At 36.0% G+C, this 16,655-nt stretch overlaps 4 protein-coding genes and 2 long non-coding RNA genes across 7 annotated transcripts; 3 read left to right on the plus strand and 3 right to left on the minus strand.

Moving 5' to 3' along the window:
• Window positions 1–1,501: 1,501 nt before the first annotated feature.
• Window positions 1,502–2,642, minus strand: LOC103856553. Its single transcript, XR_001957703.2, has 2 exons — window positions 2,167–2,642; window positions 1,502–2,064 (listed from the first exon to the last, which is right to left on the minus strand). It is a non-coding gene; the product is annotated as an uncharacterized LOC103856553 (long non-coding RNA).
• A 52-nt stretch (window positions 2,643–2,694) lies between these two features.
• On the minus strand, window positions 2,695–3,904 carry LOC103856554. The gene is made up of 3 exons (XR_630885.3): window positions 3,772–3,904; window positions 3,089–3,395; window positions 2,695–2,997 (listed from the first exon to the last, which is right to left on the minus strand). It is a non-coding gene; the product is annotated as an uncharacterized LOC103856554 (long non-coding RNA).
• Window positions 3,905–4,187: 283 nt separating this feature from the next.
• LOC103856555 lies at window positions 4,188–6,377 on the plus strand. The gene is made up of 2 exons (XM_009133663.2): window positions 4,188–5,519; window positions 5,653–6,377. The coding sequence occupies exons 1-2, from the start codon at window positions 4,970–4,972 to the stop codon at window positions 6,375–6,377; spliced, it is 1,275 nt and encodes a 424-aa protein (XP_009131911.1). The 5' UTR covers window positions 4,188–4,969.
• A 1,906-nt stretch (window positions 6,378–8,283) lies between these two features.
• On the plus strand, window positions 8,284–9,264 carry LOC103856556 (fasciclin-like arabinogalactan protein 12). The gene has a single exon (XM_009133664.3). It carries the CDS (start codon window positions 8,339–8,341, stop codon window positions 9,083–9,085), a length of 747 nt encoding a protein of 248 aa, XP_009131912.1. The 5' UTR covers window positions 8,284–8,338; the 3' UTR covers window positions 9,086–9,264.
• Window positions 9,117–13,910, minus strand: LOC103856558 (zinc-finger homeodomain protein 12). 2 transcript variants are annotated; one of them, XM_033286537.1, is made up of 3 exons: window positions 13,166–13,910; window positions 12,750–13,083; window positions 9,117–12,598 (listed from the first exon to the last, which is right to left on the minus strand). In XM_033286537.1, exon 3 carries the CDS (start codon window positions 11,789–11,791, stop codon window positions 11,243–11,245), a length of 549 nt encoding a protein of 182 aa, XP_033142428.1. In that variant the 5' UTR covers window positions 11,792–12,598; window positions 12,750–13,083; window positions 13,166–13,910; the 3' UTR covers window positions 9,117–11,242. The 2 variants fall into 2 exon arrangements, with proteins under 2 accessions (XP_033142428.1, XP_033142427.1); XM_033286536.1 differs by having other exon boundaries at window positions 12,750–13,091.
• An 849-nt stretch (window positions 13,911–14,759) lies between these two features.
• On the plus strand, window positions 14,760–15,526 carry LOC103856559 (protein transport protein Sec61 subunit beta). The gene has a single exon (XM_009133667.3). It carries the CDS (start codon window positions 15,058–15,060, stop codon window positions 15,385–15,387), a length of 330 nt encoding a protein of 109 aa, XP_009131915.1. The 5' UTR covers window positions 14,760–15,057; the 3' UTR covers window positions 15,388–15,526.
• The last annotated feature ends 1,129 nt before the right edge of the window (window positions 15,527–16,655 follow it).

Genomic DNA, 16,655 nt, shown 5'->3' on the forward strand with positions numbered 1-16,655 from the left:
ACAGCTCAGATGATGTCGGAAAGTTTTTCATAGTTGTGTTTCCTCGATTATTTTTTATGAGTGTAGATGGGAAATGTAGCTCTAACTCATGTATTGACTTGACTCTTATTTCCTTAGAGTTTGACAAAGAAAAGTGATACTGGCAATACTTTTGATCGATTTCTAGTTTTGAAGCGTATTTTGTTTTGGTTTTCTTGATGAACTTCTTTAATTGGATGAAGCTGAAATTTCAACACTATCTTTTTGTACTGAGTTGTTTTTATGGTGATGTTAGTTATGTCGTGAAATAAAATTGTGTTACTGGTGTTTAAGCAACTAATAATGTTTCCAAAAATTGATAAGAAAAATAGTTATAAATCATCTAGCATAATAAGTATTGTTTATTTTTTTTAATAAAATTTTGGGTTAATGATTGTTATCACAACGACATGATATTTTGATTAATTTTCATTATAAACTCATAAATGTGTATAACTATATGTGTGTTATTTTTATATGTTTCGACTCTATTTGTAAGGTTATATATGGTTTAGCAGCAATTAAACAATGCTTATATGATTAATTCACTTAAATTTGGGTATTTTCAATGTAACATATTATTCAGGCTAAATAATCTATATAATAACTTAATTAAATGATATTCAAACAGGTTTTAAAATTTTCAACTCTTATGAGTTTTAACCTTGTAGTCCATATTATTTCGACTATTATCAACAGTTTTCATTTCACACCATAAATTAATAATTCTTTTTAGAGAATTTTATTGGCAGTGGATGTTTTTATTTTTATTTGTTGTGATGAACTAATATATTTTTTTCAAAATATTTACTTGTTAGACAACTATATTATCATTATTTTATTTTTGTGACATTAAAACAAACATGTATTATTAATTATGTAAGATGATACATATTTGAAAATTTTAATTTTGTATAGTCTTACATGTAAATATACGATGAATTAAATAATTATTAATGATATAAAATATTATGTATCTTAAGATTTTATTTTTTATATAATTTTGCATGTTAATATATATTATATTGAATTATATTGGTTTGAACATTTTTTTGTTTGAAAATAGACTATCTCCAACATTATATATATCAGCGATACTTATATATTTTTTGTATTGTTGTTACTTAAATGATCTGTATTAATATGTGGATGCGGTCTTAGCCTAAATTACATGTCACTCGGACGTACCATTAGATTTAAAACTTTGTAAATTTCATAATTTTTTCAGTATGAGGCTAAACAAATATGGTGTTCTCTTCTAGAATTTTACTTAAGATAAACAATGTGGTTATGGTTTATCCAGTTTACTGGGCTAGAGATTTTGTACATTTTTATGATGTATTTAAAACATATTAATGGTGTAAAAAATTTTAGATTAATTCTAGAGAGATCTAAAGTGGTAAATAATTTGGAGATGTCGTTTTGTTTTAACATAGATAAAATTACCCATTATGCACATTGGGAAGGATCATTGCTACGTACATACCACACAAAAAAAATGTCTAATTGAAAAAATGAGCAACTAAATTGTCATTAAGTAGATAACATGGGGACAGAGGGTTTAACAGGGAAAATACTTGAGAACTCTAACAATAATGGAAGAAGAAGGTTAATAAGTCATGCCACTTAACCAAGCTGGATCAACGTACTTTACTACTACGATGACAACACTGGCACTCTCACGCCTCATAAGTGTTGTTTTGGAGAAAAAAATCAATAAGAAAAGATAATTCCCAAGTCACAGTTAAAAAAAAAAGAGAGAGCGGTAGATCTTCTCCACAATTGGCTTCCCTAGTTCCAAGTTCTTTTTAATTGCTTACCAGACAAAACATCAAACACATATATGAAAGAGATAGACTGGGCGTGAGTAGATGGCATCTCGGGATCAGTACGCGAGGTTGTAGCAGGCCTTGCTTGGTTAAGTATACGCTTCAGCACCACTGAAAGAGCCGAATTCGAAACGGATCCAATGATTCCCCACAAGGCAGTACCATCACGCCGCAGAAGAATGATGGAAGCAAACAGAATAGACACAACCCATTTGCTCTGTCTCAATAAGAAACATATGCATAACACGAAATGAATATACTTAAAAAGAGGCATTTCATCGAACATGTTGCGTGCATCAAGGAGATCCCTTTTACTAACCAGAGTATTAACGATGGCTTCAATCCCACGACCGGTTACCATCTCGTACCGGATCTCTGGATCTCTGGAGACCCATTGATGGAAGCTTCTTGCTCGACCGACCCAGATTGTTCGCTTTCGTCTCTGCGAGCAAATTTTTTGACTAAAACGGCCATAGATCTAGCGCGGGAAACAGATAGAGGAAAACCCACGCGGGATGATCGAACGAACTATAGCTCCAATCGGTGTGAATGGCAGAGAAGGAGAGAAGACGCTGTAATGACCAAAAAAAAAGAAAAAGCAAAGTAAGTTTCCGTCGCAGGCAATGAGGAAAGAGATTGTAAATCAATAGAGCAAAAAAAACTGAGAAGACTTCTTCGTTAGGTAAGATTTGTTTTGCTTAAATGACATGGCATCTAGTTACATTTTGATTGGTTTGAATTTCCATGCTGATGTGGCATAGCTAAAATTTGAGTATATCTTGCTTTTATTATAGTATATAGATACATTAATATTTTTGAAGAGATCCCAGTTTTTATATTCTCTATAACTCTTTTACAAACTCATTTACAGTTTTTATATTCTCTATAACTCTTTTACAAACTCATTTACAGTTTTTATTTTTGAAGCTTCCATCACAATGATCATAGTATAACTATAATAGATGAACAAAATCAACAATCTTTTCCTACTCTACATACATATCTGACATCTTAAACCAATACCAAAATAAAGTAAGAACCAAAGCAAAACCTTCAATTCTTACAAATCAGATCAGAACTTAAACAACTTTTCTTCTACTCTTCTTCCAGCAAATACTTCTCAAGAATTGCTAATGTTTCTTGCTTTGCGCTGAATTTAACAACAAAAAAAACAACATTTTTTATAGTTTATTAGCTCAAGAACCTCACAAGATTCAAACTTTAAATCCATGATCACATACCTTCCAGGTCTAATGACCTTATACTTTCCAACTTTAGTCAAATCAACTATTGTTGATCCTTGACGCCCTGACGGAAGCAAACCACCATCATAGACACAAGCACAATGCTGCCAAAGACTTTGAAAATCATTCACGCAAACGCTGCTTCTATCACCGCTTAGATTAGCACTTGTAAGAGCCAAAACACTCCCCGAACCTCTGGATACTTTTCTAATGAATTCACAGTCTGGAACTCTTACTCCAATAGTATCAATCCCAGGGTTTAATGACCTTTAAAGAATGCTTGACTCACCTGTTTAAAAAAACACTACAAGAACACTCTCACATCAGAAGATCATATCAATGCAATGCAACCCCACTTAAAGAAGACAATGTGGATTAGAAACTGGACTAAAACAAGCTTAGCGACCTAACAACACCAGTTCCCACATTCGATTCAATGATGGTATACTTTTGAAACAGAGTAGAAAAGAGCAGAAACATAGAGAAGATGGAGAGCTTAAAGAGACAAAAGGGCAAGACTTTCAGCTGCAAATTACAAACGGAGAGAAACCCATAAAGATTTATTTCCTTTTTGATTGAATCCAATCTTATCAGAGAGCAAAACGAAAAAGCAATACACAAATGTCACGAGACGAGAAAACCAAGCGAGAGACAGTTGAAAACAGATTAAAAGAGACAACCATTACGCAAGATAGGAGAAAGCGGCACCGGGGAGTTTCTCAGCGAGCCTCGTTGAGAAGTTCATCTCAGTAATCTTTCAACTTCGACGCTCACCGTCGTTGAGAAGAAAGGACAAAACAGTTTGCCAAAGCCTAGGAACAGAGAAAGATGAGTCTTTCTTTTCTCCGTATTGTCACGTGATGGCCTCGTGACCTATTTTTCATAAACTACCAATTTTATTATTTAACATGAAAATTACGAATTGCATAATGCTGAGAGGTCGTTGCATCCAGCGTCTGTCGCGTCTGAGCATGGTTCAGCTGCCGCTCCAGCCTTCTAGCTCCCCATCTTCGTTTAAACTCAATCTAACCAACTTTGATAGTAATAATTCGGTTTGATTTTCGGTTTAAGAGAAAAGAGGCTGGTTTAAATTAAACCGGTCAACTGTTTTTGCGCGTTTGACTTTTCTTTGGTGTCTCATAAAGGTGCAATGCAAGCTTTGTAGTAGTGGGCGGCTTGTGAACCAATGAAAAGTCAATAAAAAGTTTCTTAAAATAAACACATTTACAGACATGAGGGCTTTCTTCTTCATTTAAGGCATCTTCACGTTCTAGCTAGGTCGTTCCTTGCACATAAAGGTATCAAGACCAGACAATTGGATTCTTTTCCCATAAAAGTTTCTAGACAAATATTTGAATTCCTGTACATAATGATTTCATATATAATATTGGCAAATTACTCTGACTAAATAACTGTGAAAATTTTGGGTTATTGATACAAAAAAAACTAGAAGTAGAACAGAATACGAATAAAATTTGGTTTGGAATTATAATTATTGTTCCTTTATATGTTTTTACTAGGAAAAATGAAGTATTGAAATATGTTTTGATCATATAGCTTAAGAATGGGTTAAAAAGAATGTGAAATGATACGTACGGTTTTGACTTTTGACAAAATTAAGTAACTCTTATAGGCATGTAGCTAATACTTTTGATATTGAAGCTTCATCAAGTAAGCTTTTTGACTTGAGATAAACTCAAAGAGTCATCTTTTTTCTTAAGATATAACCATAGGAGGTTTTAATAAGTCAATTTAATTATTTCTTCACTCTATAAAATCCCTCCTTTTCCAATAACATTCCACACCAAAAACACAAGAAACATCTTGAGAAACTAAAGAATCTAAAAGAAGGCAAAGAAGAAGAATTGATATTGAGAGATGGAGCACAGAAAGTCATACGTGCTTGTAGCTCTCTTCGCATTGCTTCTCTTGACCGATATTGTCATTGCTGCGAGCGATGGCGGCAAAGACAACGGTAATAACGGCCAGGGACAACTAGAGAAGGCTAAAGGAGAAGATGCTGGCAAAGGCAAAGGCAACGGTAACGGTCCAAAGGACAAGGAGAAAGAGAAGAAGGACAAGAAGGAGAAAGACGAGAAGGAGAAGAAGGCCAAGAAGGAGAAGGAAAAGAAAGAGAAAGAGGAGAGGGAAAAGAAGGACAAGGAAATGAAGGAGAAGGAGAAGAAGGAAAAAGAGAGGAAGGAGAAGGAGAAGAGGGACAAGGAGCAGAGTGAAGCAGCTGCTAGATACAGGGTGCTTTCACCATTGCCTACAGGACAAGAGCAAGCCATGTGCCAGGCTAAGGGTGCATGTTATTACAAAACTCTTGTTTGTCCCGGTGAATGTCCCAAGAGGAAGCCCACCAAGAACAGAAACACCAAAGGTTGCTTCATTGACTGCACTAGCAAATGCGAAGCTACATGCAAATGTAAGTACATTCTATTCAATTGGTCTTTGTTTTAGATTCAGTTTTGCTTCTTTCACAAGTTATCTCGTTGTAGATTGGTTACTTGTCTCACAAGGGAATGTTAACTTATTAAACACGTAACTTGTCTTTACAGGGAGAAAAACGAACTGCAACGGCTACGGTTCTCTATGCTACGACCCTAGATTTGTTGGAGGGGACGGTAGGATGTTCTATTTCCACGGATCTAAAGGAGGAAACTTTGCGATCGTTTCAGACAACAATCTCCAGATCAACGCTCACTTCATCGGTACAAGACCCGCTGGAAGAACCAGAGACTTCACATGGGTACAAGCCCTAAATGTCATGTTCGAAACTCACAACCTCGTGATCACATCCAATAGAGTGACTCAATGGGATGAAAACTCTGACGCATTTACCCTTAGATTCAACCAAGAACTCATCACACTACCTGAAGACGAGCAAACCGAGTGGAGGGCAACTTCGGGAAAAAGAGAGATTATCATCGAAAGAACCGACGAGAGAAACAGCGTGAGAGTTCTCGTCTCTGGTCTTGTTCAGATGGACATCAGAGTAAGACCTATAGGGAAAGAAGAGAACAGAGTTCACAACTATCAGTTGCCTCAAGATGACGCTTTTGCCCATCTTGAGACTCAGTTCAAGTTGTTCGACCTAAGTGAGCTTGTGGAGGGCGTTTTGGGGAAAACCTACCGTCCTGATTACGTTAGCTCCGCCAAGGTTGGAGTCCCAATGCCTGTGGTGGGAGGAGAAGACAAATACCAAACGCCTTCTCTGTTCTCGCCGACTTGTAGACTCTGCAGGTTTAAGCCTCATGAAGAACCACTCTCTGCTGATATCTAATGAGAAGAAGAAGAAAGATGGAAACCTACCATTATTTTGAAATAAATTCATTAAAATTTCGTATTTGTAACTGTTTTGTTTCTGAAATGTTCTATATTCGTAAAAAGTAATGTAATAAGAGCCAAGAAGATAATATTTGGCCCCTTTGTGATGTTTTTGAGGGTTTGAGAAACGTAAGACATTTCTTGCGCCAGAATCAAACCCTTGATTTCTGGTTTTCCTTGTTGTTTTATTGTGTTTTAATTTGTATGCGACTGAATATGTTTATATATACGTGTAACTGTTTTGTGTATATTAATGTATTTAAATCTGACATAGTATTTCTTGGATCTATTTTTTTTACATGTTCTTCACTTTGAAAGCAATTGTTTTTAGGGGTTTTGATGAACAACTGGAGATGTAAATGTAAAACAAACGTAGGAGTTTCTGCTTCTTCTGCAAGTTAAACCCTAAAACAAACGTTCTAGGGTTTAACTTAGAAACTATCTAGTCGAGCTTCTGCTTCTTCTGCAAGTAATCTTGCATCCTCTGGAGTTTAAGAATGGCCCAAACTAAATGGAATAAGCAGGATGGCTTTTATGGGAAGTGAAAAAAAATTAGTACTTTGAAAATGCAAATAATAAAAAAAAATTTTTTGAAAAATATAATAATAAAAATTTGTTACTTTGAAAATGATTGAATCGGTGATGAGATTCTACATGCGATTATTACCAAGCAGGTGGTGAGAAGATGGCAATCCAAATCAAATCTGATAAATGCATAAACATCGCGTAGGATGACAATGTTGTTTTTATTAAGCCCCACTTACACTTACAAACACATTTTCCGACCCATACAAACTTATCTACGTTCACATTAATTTTGTATTCGAGTTCAATGATGTTGATTGTTGACAATAAATTAAAATTTATAAACTAAAATAATCATAGTCATTAAGTACGGTTTCTACATTTTTATTTGACAAAATTATGCTGGAAGTAGAATTCAAAATGGTGGAGCACAATTATATTATAGAAATGGTGAAAGTAAATGAAAATTGTTTCACCAAAAAGCGTAAATGCATATTGATCCCCGCTTAAGAACATATTTTCCTATGGTGGGAATCTTGGATTCTCTTCTATCAATTCCAAAATACAGTGCGTTTCGCCCACAGAAAAATGAAAATACGTTCGAACAATATTATTGATTTGAGCGTAAAGGGTCTTGGAAAAACTTGGATCGATTTATAGTATGGTCTGAGGTTTTTTGTATATGAATTAAAGTTCACTCATATAAAGTGAATGTGATACACTGGCAACATTACTACAAACCAACAATAAATGTGAAATATGCTTAACATTGAAGAGAGCCCACCACAAATCAATTGATATGTTTGCTTTTTTTCTTAATTTTCAAGCAAAGTTGCAAGTTGCTCCTTCCATTATCATATACCACACCCTCCATTATTCATCCCACCTTTTCATACAGAGGATTTGATAATTACAAAAAAAGTAATGATTTTTCAGACATACTTATGGAATAGAAAATGGAGTAAAGATTGATATACTCTTAAGTGATTTGTTATTATCAAAATGAGATAAAAATTTAACTACATGCATGGCTTCCGATAAGCATCTAATAATTGAGTAAAATGCTTTCATAATTTGCTCCTAAAAAATCATTACACTAAATCCAAAAACAATCCTTCTTTTGTTACTGATGGCATATGGCCATGTATAGTTATCACATCACTTTTCCAAGAGGTAAAACAGTTCATCTGACAAGATGTGATGGGAATTTTACACACCAAACAAACAAAAAAAATCAAATCATTACTGATTCCTAATTAACAATCAACTTAGTTGTAAAAATGTTGACCTCTTAACCAATTATTTTCCCCATTTTATTATAACCCTTACTACTTCCTATAAACTCGTATCTCATCCAAACAAACATCAACACACACACACAGATCCACCACCATGGAGAATTCTCCCTTCTTCCTCCTCCTCTCCACCGTCCTCCTCCTCCTCACAGCCACTCCCGGAACCCACTCTCAGCCAGCCGCCGCTCCGGCTCCACCAGGACCCACAAACGTCACAAAAATCCTTGAAAAGGCAGGCCAATTCACAGTCTTCATCCGCCTACTCAAATCAACAGGCGTTGCTAACCAACTATACGGCCAGCTCAACAACTCCGACAACGGAATCACTATCTTCGCACCTAGCGACTCCTCCTTCTCCAGCCTCAAAGCCGGAACCCTAAACTCCTTATCCGACGAGCAACAAGTAGAGCTAGTTCAGTTTCATGTCATACCAAGTTACGTCTCTTCCTCAAACTTCCAAACCATCAGTAATCCTCTCCGGACGCAGGCCGGTGACTCCGCCGAAGGACATTTCCCTCTCAACATCACGACCAGTGGCAACACCGTGAATATCACCTCCGGTGTAACCAACACCACCGTCTCCGGCAGCGTCTACAGTGATGGACAGCTAGCTGTTTATCAGGTCGATAAGGTTTTGCTTCCTCAACAAGTTTTCGACCCTCGTCCTCCTGCGCCGGCTCCGGCTCCTACGGTAGCGAAGTCGAAGAAGAAGAAGGAGGATGGTGATAGTCCCGATGATGATTCTCCGGCGGACGCTTCGTTGGCTTTGCGTGAAGTTGGTTCTGTTCGTAGTGCCGTGTTGGTTTGCGTTATTAGTATATCGCTTGCATGGTTTTATTTGTGATGATAAGTTTTTCTATTATATTACTCATGCATTTTTCTTCCTTGTGATTTTGAAGTATTATTTCTCCGTTTATTGTCATGGATATTGCGTTTGATTAACCATATTTGGTTTTTATTTTGTTTCATTTTTGTGAGAGTGAATTTTATTTTTGTTTATCTCTTAGATTTTTTTTTTTTGCCTTTTGATCATATCTTCACATCTTTTTTCAATTTAAATACGGTTGCTTTAAGGGATTCTTACAAGAATGCCACCAACTTTTATCAAATGGCGCACCAAATTTTAGCAAAAAAAAAAAACTTTTATCAAATGGTAGCGGCAGATGATAGTGCCAGTTTATAAAAGATTGGTCTCGAGCACCCTTTCGTAGATGACTGATATGGCATAGACTATAGCTGAATATTGTCTAGGTGCGTAAAATCTGTATGGGGGGAGATGGAAATAATGAATACTCCCTCTGTTTTTGTTTTTGAAAATTTTTAAACATTTTTCTGTTGTTTCTTAAAATTAAAATTTTAGATTTTACAAATATATATATATATATATATATATATATATATATATTAATAGTAATGAATTTCATATATCAAAATTATTTATATTTTCAATTTCTATTGGTTGAGAGTGATAAAAAAATTCTTTAGTTCAGATTTTTTTTTATATATTTATTATTGAGTTTCAAATATTAACTTTTAAAATGTGTGAAAATTTTATAAATTGATCTTTAAAAACAGAAGAAATAAAATTTTGTCCTATTATTGATTTTTGAGGAAACATCAACTTGCAACTGGTTGACTTGATTCCTCATAATGGAGAGTCTCTTGTCTCTCAGCAAACAATTGGGGAGGGCATCAAAGCATCAATGACAGGAATGATGTGGATGGAATAGAGAAAGCGGCTGATTCTGAATGCGGGGAGGGGAGCAGTGATTCCATGGTGGCCTGGAAGGAGCAGCCAATGGAAAAGAAAAGATAAGAGAAAACATGAGAGAATCAAATGAACTAATAAGAGGATAATAAATATTTTCTAAGTTATTTTCTAAATAAATATATATTCTAAGTTATCAATATGATTCCTAAAGTATAAAAACGCAACAACAGAAAAATAGGTCTAGACTTATGTTTCGGTTATTGGTTGCACATATTCATGTACCATTATTGTGTATAAACGCCAATGTCTAAATTTGATCATATCATGTATTATACACCGAAACAAATCTAACCCAAAAAATCAGTCAATCGAATTACTTTTTTAGGAAAAGAATCTCATTTATAATTCGGAATCAAAACTTTAACCGTCATATTGGTGACGCCAACTCCACCAATGAATCATTTGTTTAAATATCACACCAACATGGAGATGAGAAGGAATATTAAAAACTATCAATTGCTTCCAAGTTGTGCGTGAATAAGTACGGCTTAATTAACAAAAAGTATATATTTTATCAAAAACATCTGCATAATCCTTAATTTGGATGAAATGTAAGCCGGCTGTTAACCAATTTTCATCCTTAACTGGAAAAAGGCAATATAAGAGAACAATAATAGAGCTTGAAAGTGTTGTCCAGATGAACAATAATTATGTTAAACCACGTATCTTTCTTAGTTTATGTCTCTACTTGCCTTTAAAGTTCAGGAGATTCGTTCTATTGAATCATCAAGAATGGATCACTTCTTGAATTACTACTTTTGGAATTTTTTTATAATTCGGGCCAACTAATGTAAGTGGTATGTTTTGAACCCGGAGCGATTAGCTCTTTTCTGAGGCGCCATACCATCCGACCATATCCGCGTGGTTGTTTTGGATGCTAAGGAAGCAATTATATTTAGTATTGCTAACTTCCATCCCGTTAGGAACGGTCGCAGGTCAGCATAGTTAATCATTCACCCATTCATGAATTGTTTAGCAGCATTGTTTCACCAAGAAAGCATAGTAAAACGAATAAGATCGTAATTTTAATTATCTTAATTGTTGGATATATGTAAATTTTGTAAGATTTTCCAAAAAAAAATACTAAGCACTGAAGCTTCAAAATCTATCTCATGTGTCATGATCAATTAAAAAGAAAATTATTCTAGGAACTAAGATGGTATACCCTTATTTTGTCTTATATATTTATTTTTTCAAGAAGACAAAACGCATCATCAACATGAAAGAGATCTATAACTTTTGAAACATAGAGGACGTTGTGTTTCTATTCCTCCCGTTGGCAAAGTACTTATTGTTGTGAATCCAAACCTTCAGAACTTCTCTCTCTACTCCCACTTCCCTACAAAACTCTCTTACGTACTCATCATCACAGCCGTTGATCTTCCAACCAGCTCTCTCTGCGAAAGCTCTCATCATCACCTTCTGCTTCACCGTGAATTTTGTCCTCTTACGTTTCCTATCCACCGTACTGATTTTACCCATGTCTTGATCCGAGGGTCCAGAGAAACCGGAGCCGCTGAGAGAGAGAAGCAAGTGCTGCGTGGATGCAACTGGCTGCAGCGGTGGTGGAGGCGGCGTTGAGTTGGTACGGTGAATGAAGACGTTGGAAGGGTCACGGCGGTGGAAGTTGCGGTGGCAGCCACATGCATCGCAACTAAGGGACGGAGGGTCTGTGAGGATGGTGGTGGACTTGGGCATGAACTCACCGCAGCCGTCAAGAGCGTAGCCGCCGAAACTGACCGCTTGGTTTTTAAGGCACTCGTTGTACAAGAAACCCATATTCCACTAGTCTTTGTTGTTGGTGATGAAAATGTTTGTACTCAGTTTTTCAAGCGTTAGACCATGATTATCCCTAAAACCCTTAATGGGGTTTTTAATGATTTTTTTAATAATAAATGTAACTTAAGAACTTTTATTAAGAAACTTCCATTTTGAGTGGTCCAATGGGAGTTTCTTAACTAAAGGTTCTTAAAAAAAATGTTTGATGAAAATTATTCATAAAGCTTGAGATGGAATGTTTGATGTTGTGTTTAGATAATTATTTGAGAAGTAAAAAGAACGTTTGATCTTGAGATAATTTTTTTGAGAAAGAAGAAGAATGTTTGAGATGGACCTGAGAAGGAAGAAGAACGTTTGTGAACTTGAGAAGGAAGATGAATGTTTGTGAACTTGACAATACATTTTCATTTATACAAGTTTCTAAATACACTTTGCTTACAAACAACAAAAGATCAAAGACATAACCGAAGAGCTTAGACAACACGGCCAGATCGCTGAGCAAAACGTTTACAACTGGTTCCAGAACCGGCGTGCTCGGTCCAAGAGGAAGCAGCATGGTGGTGGTGGTGGTGTTGGTGGTTCTAACAACAACAATAATGGTGCTTATGAGGTGGAGACTGATCAAACCGAGACGGTGAATGAGAAGAGAAAGATATCAGAGAGTCTTGTTTCAAGATAAGTGATTACTAAAATACAGAACAAGAACTGAACAAAAATCCGTGACTGATATACAGAAGATGACTTTACACTCTTCTTGACCTACACAAGTCTGTGACTGATGACTGATGATTTTTCACTCTTCTTCACCTGAAAAAAATGAGAACATGACACCCTTTATATCAACAATATACAGAAGACTAGACTACACAAGTGATTGCTAAAAAACAGAACAAGAACTGACATCCTTTATATCAACAATATACAGAAGAGTAGACATTTTGATAGTTAATTTCTTTACCTGTCTTCAAACAAAGAGATGGAACTAGACATCTTTACACTGCACAAAGACATGTCCACAATGAGCTAGTACCAGCATCTTCCACTCCCAATGCTACACCTGAAAATAATGACCAGATCAATGAACATGAACAATTTAAACATAAGAACATGATGAGCAGAGCAATGAACATAAGAATAATGGTGACAGTTTTCCTCTTCTTGGTGAGCTTCTCCTTCTTAGCCTTAACCCTCTGTGCCTCAGCCAACAAAGACATCCGCTTCAACTTCAACATCACATTCAAATTCTTCAAAAGATTCTTCTGCGCATCCTTCTTAATCGGCTTCACCGCACTCTGCACCTCTTGAATCAGAAAAAGGAATAAGCTTTATGCTCAAAAACAGGAGAATAATCGAAGGAGAGTGAAGGAATCTCACGAGAAAGCGCCCGTGCCAAGTCAATTTGCGGCGGTTCACGACGTGAGGAGGATAGGGAAGTACAAACGTTTGACGATTTCTTTGAGATTCCCATTGTAGCTTCCTCCAAACTCCTCCGTCGTTCTGCTCTCTTCTCACGCTATCCAATCGTCGGATTCTGATTCACCTCTTTCTCCCACCTTCAGCCTCCTTCGTTTTCGACGAGAGAAACAAAAGAACAGAAAAGAAAAAGAGAAAAGAAAAAAAATAAAATAAATGCATTTGCAATGAGAAGCTGACACGTGGGGTAAAACCTTTCTTAATAATCGATCTCAAAAATCCTTCCTTAAGGATCGGTAACAGCTTTTTTATTTTGTTTTGATTTAATTAAATCCTTCTTTAACACTAAAACCCCTCTTAAGAAACCCCTATAATCATGCTCTTACTAATGACATATATGTATATATATATATATTAGGATTCCAACCCAGCAATGTGGGAAAAATAAATAATATATTTATTTTTAATTGCATATATTTGTTATCCATCCGTTTAAACAAACCGCAAATTCCATTATTTATCCAACTGAAGTGAACAGCTGATACACACTAACAAATACCGTTGATTAAAAAATTATAGTATACAAAGCATACCCTTGAAATCTTTCAAAGAGTTAACTGTTTAGACAAAATTATAGTATAAAACTACGTAGAAGAGAATCACCTCATTTTCTGGTTGTAATACATATTTTGATAACAGTGTGGAACTTAACTCCCCTTCTCGACGGTTGTATTTTCCGGTCTAGCTTGGAATTCAGTCATTTGGACTTTGCTTTAGTTTTGTCTTTTTGTACATCAGAGATTTTTTCTTTTTTTGTTTGCTTAGTTTTTTTCTCACATGAATAATATTTTGTTATTTTTCTTGGTAGGGCCTTCATGCAAACTACATAAGCAAAGCCTCTTGCAAGATGAATGCATGAGTCAGTCTAACTCTTGGCGATTAAAGAGGAATAAGTTTAGGTGATAGATAGAGGAATGAGTCTCACCCGCACTTATACACGATCTTGATAGGGGTGAAACTTCATGACAGTGGAGAATAAACATGTAGTGGTGTCTGTGGGGGCCCTCATGGCGTTTAGGCTAGAACGCCGACAATAATGATGCAAGCGAAGGCGATGCTTCCAAAGCGAGGAAAGCCATGTGTGTTTGCCTTATTCATCCACTTACACTATTTCATTATATGTTTTGATTTGATGTTTGAGCCGTTACAATTTAGATTTATGTGTAACATTGTTGTTGCTCTTTTGAACTTTTTAAGGAAATAGTCCATAAAAATAGTATAAAAGAAAACAACAACAACAACAAAAACAATACATTTAGCATGTAGTCGGACTCAGTTTTTCGTGTCAAAAGAGTGCTGCAAATACACAATTCCCACCATATCTTTAGCAAAATTTCTTATGTCTTCATGTCCCTTTTTCTAAATATTTCAATATCTTCTCTAATGGAAATTACAAAACAATAAGGCCCCATATTATTCGGGCTTAGATACAGTACAACAAATCCGAGAAAATCTTAAATTTCATAAACAAAACCCTTCCATCAGGACCAAAATATTCACCATAATTCATCCATGTTTTTTCATAAACTGTAGTATAAATTATTTTGTGTATTTATAGAAACTTTACCCAAAATACTATTTGATCGTACAACATTCAACTCACCGAAAGTAACGCCCAACCAAAGCAGTTGACTCATTGGTTTCTACTACGACTCCACGTTTCTTCCTGATCATTCTATACACCTAAAAGTACCCCCAGATTTGACTTTATTTACCATTTTGCCTTTCCTTCACCACCCTCCTTTATCATCTTCCTTCACCTCTCTCTTTACCCTTTTCCGTACAACACAACAATGGCGAGAGGCTCTTCCCAGTCCCAACAATCAACCTCCACCGCTTCATCAACCGCCAGGCCCGGTCTGGCCGCTCCCCGTGGATCCGCCGCCGCTACGGCCGGCATGCGTCGTCGCAGGCTCGGTGGCGGTGGAGGCGCGTCATCAGGGGGCGGATCCGTCGCTGGATCAGGATCGAGCAACATGCTGAGATTCTACACAGATGAAGCTCCTGGTTTGAAGATTTCACCTACCGTCGTCCTCATCATGAGTCTCTGCTTCATCGGCTTTGTCACCGCTCTTCACGTCTTCGGAAAACTCTACCTCCACAAGTCCGGATCCAAAGCTTAGATCCGGATCCGGATCTCTTCTTCCGTATGTTGAATCAGTGGTCGCTTCTTGTTTCTTTTTTTGGTTTCTTGTTTCTTGAATCTTGATGATCCGTGTAAAACCGCTTAACTTTGAATAAAACATGTTTACTTATGGAGTAGATTAACTCATTGACATTAGTCAACTGAGATTACATTTTCTGATGGAAAAAAAAAGTTGAATAAAACAAATTGTGTTTAACAGAAATAAACACTAAAATCAACAAAGTACATGAATAAATCAAAAAGAAGACATGGAAACAAGCTTTAGGTGACAAAGGCATATATAGGTATTTGATGCTTTTGGAAGATTGGAAAAAACAAGAGAAGTACGGGGGCACATGTAGCTGTTCCGGTCAACAAGTTGGAGGAAGTAGACTTTGCGGAGAGTGGCAGACCATCTTTTTGTGCGAGATTAATAGTCAACTCTGAGTGAGATTCATGCATATGAAATGAACGGTGCCTTCAGGCCACGGTTTAATGTGTTTATACCATCTACACCACCAAGCTTGGACTACCCATACGGTGTCTTAGCAGTTAGCACCAATGTCTTCCAGCAACACATGTTTGTTGGTATTCATTATCAATTCAAGATGATGTTCTAATTGATTTTGTGATGTATGTAACTCTGCAGTGAGTACTTCAACGTCTCTTTCCGTAGTAATTAAGAGATTTGTGAAATTTATGGACTTAGGAGTAAAGGGTTTCAGAGCAGCACGACAAGGATGATATAACGACATTTTAGAATGGTATAAGAATCTGTAGCCGAATCACTAAGCAACCTTTGTTAAACGCCACATGCAGCGAATAATCATCGTCTGTCTCCTTTATTATGGATATCAATTTAACAGCTGTTGGTTACCAAAATCTTTTTTCTTAAAATATATACATATGTAACACCAAAACTGAAGGGAAAGAAATATAAGTTGACTTATGATTAATTTTAATAGTTTAGAAGCTTAAGCCATTTCCAACCCAATGTGATTTCCACATAAAACATCTTCAACATAACACTAAAAGTTAGTATATTGTTTAGTGCAATACTATAATTTCACATCAAATTTAGTATCTAAAACTTCTTCTTCTTCTTTTGGTAATCATCTTTATCTAAAACTTCTACAATCATATTTTAGAACAATACTCAAACTCTAATAAAAAGATTTTAAACAAATATGTATCAGTTGATCATACCATTTTTTTTTTGGTAAAAGGATATGTTCAGCGACAATTATGGTTTCGCAAACTGAATGT

This window comes from Brassica rapa, chromosome A03 (assembly GCF_000309985.2).
Source record: "Brassica rapa cultivar Chiifu-401-42 chromosome A03, CAAS_Brap_v3.01, whole genome shotgun sequence".
Lineage (NCBI taxonomy): Eukaryota > Viridiplantae > Streptophyta > Magnoliopsida > Brassicales > Brassicaceae > Brassica > Brassica rapa.

Bases quoted from the DNA above. Each gene is read 5' to 3' on its own strand.
- LOC103856556 (XM_009133664.3), top strand. From the start codon at position 8,339: ATGGAGAATTCTCCCTTCTTCCTCCTCCTCTCCACCGTCCTCCTCCTC.
- LOC103856555 (XM_009133663.2), top strand. From the start codon at position 4,970: ATGGAGCACAGAAAGTCATACGTGCTTGTAGCTCTCTTCGCATTGCTT. The intron at 5,520-5,652 runs GTAAGTACATTC...TTGTCTTTACAG, and splicing joins ATGCGAAGCTACATGCAAAT to GGAGAAAAACGAACTGCAAC.
- LOC103856558 (XM_033286537.1), bottom strand. From the start codon at position 11,791: ATGGGTTTCTTGTACAACGAGTGCCTTAAAAACCAAGCGGTCAGTTTC.
- LOC103856559 (XM_009133667.3), top strand. From the start codon at position 15,058: ATGGCGAGAGGCTCTTCCCAGTCCCAACAATCAACCTCCACCGCTTCA.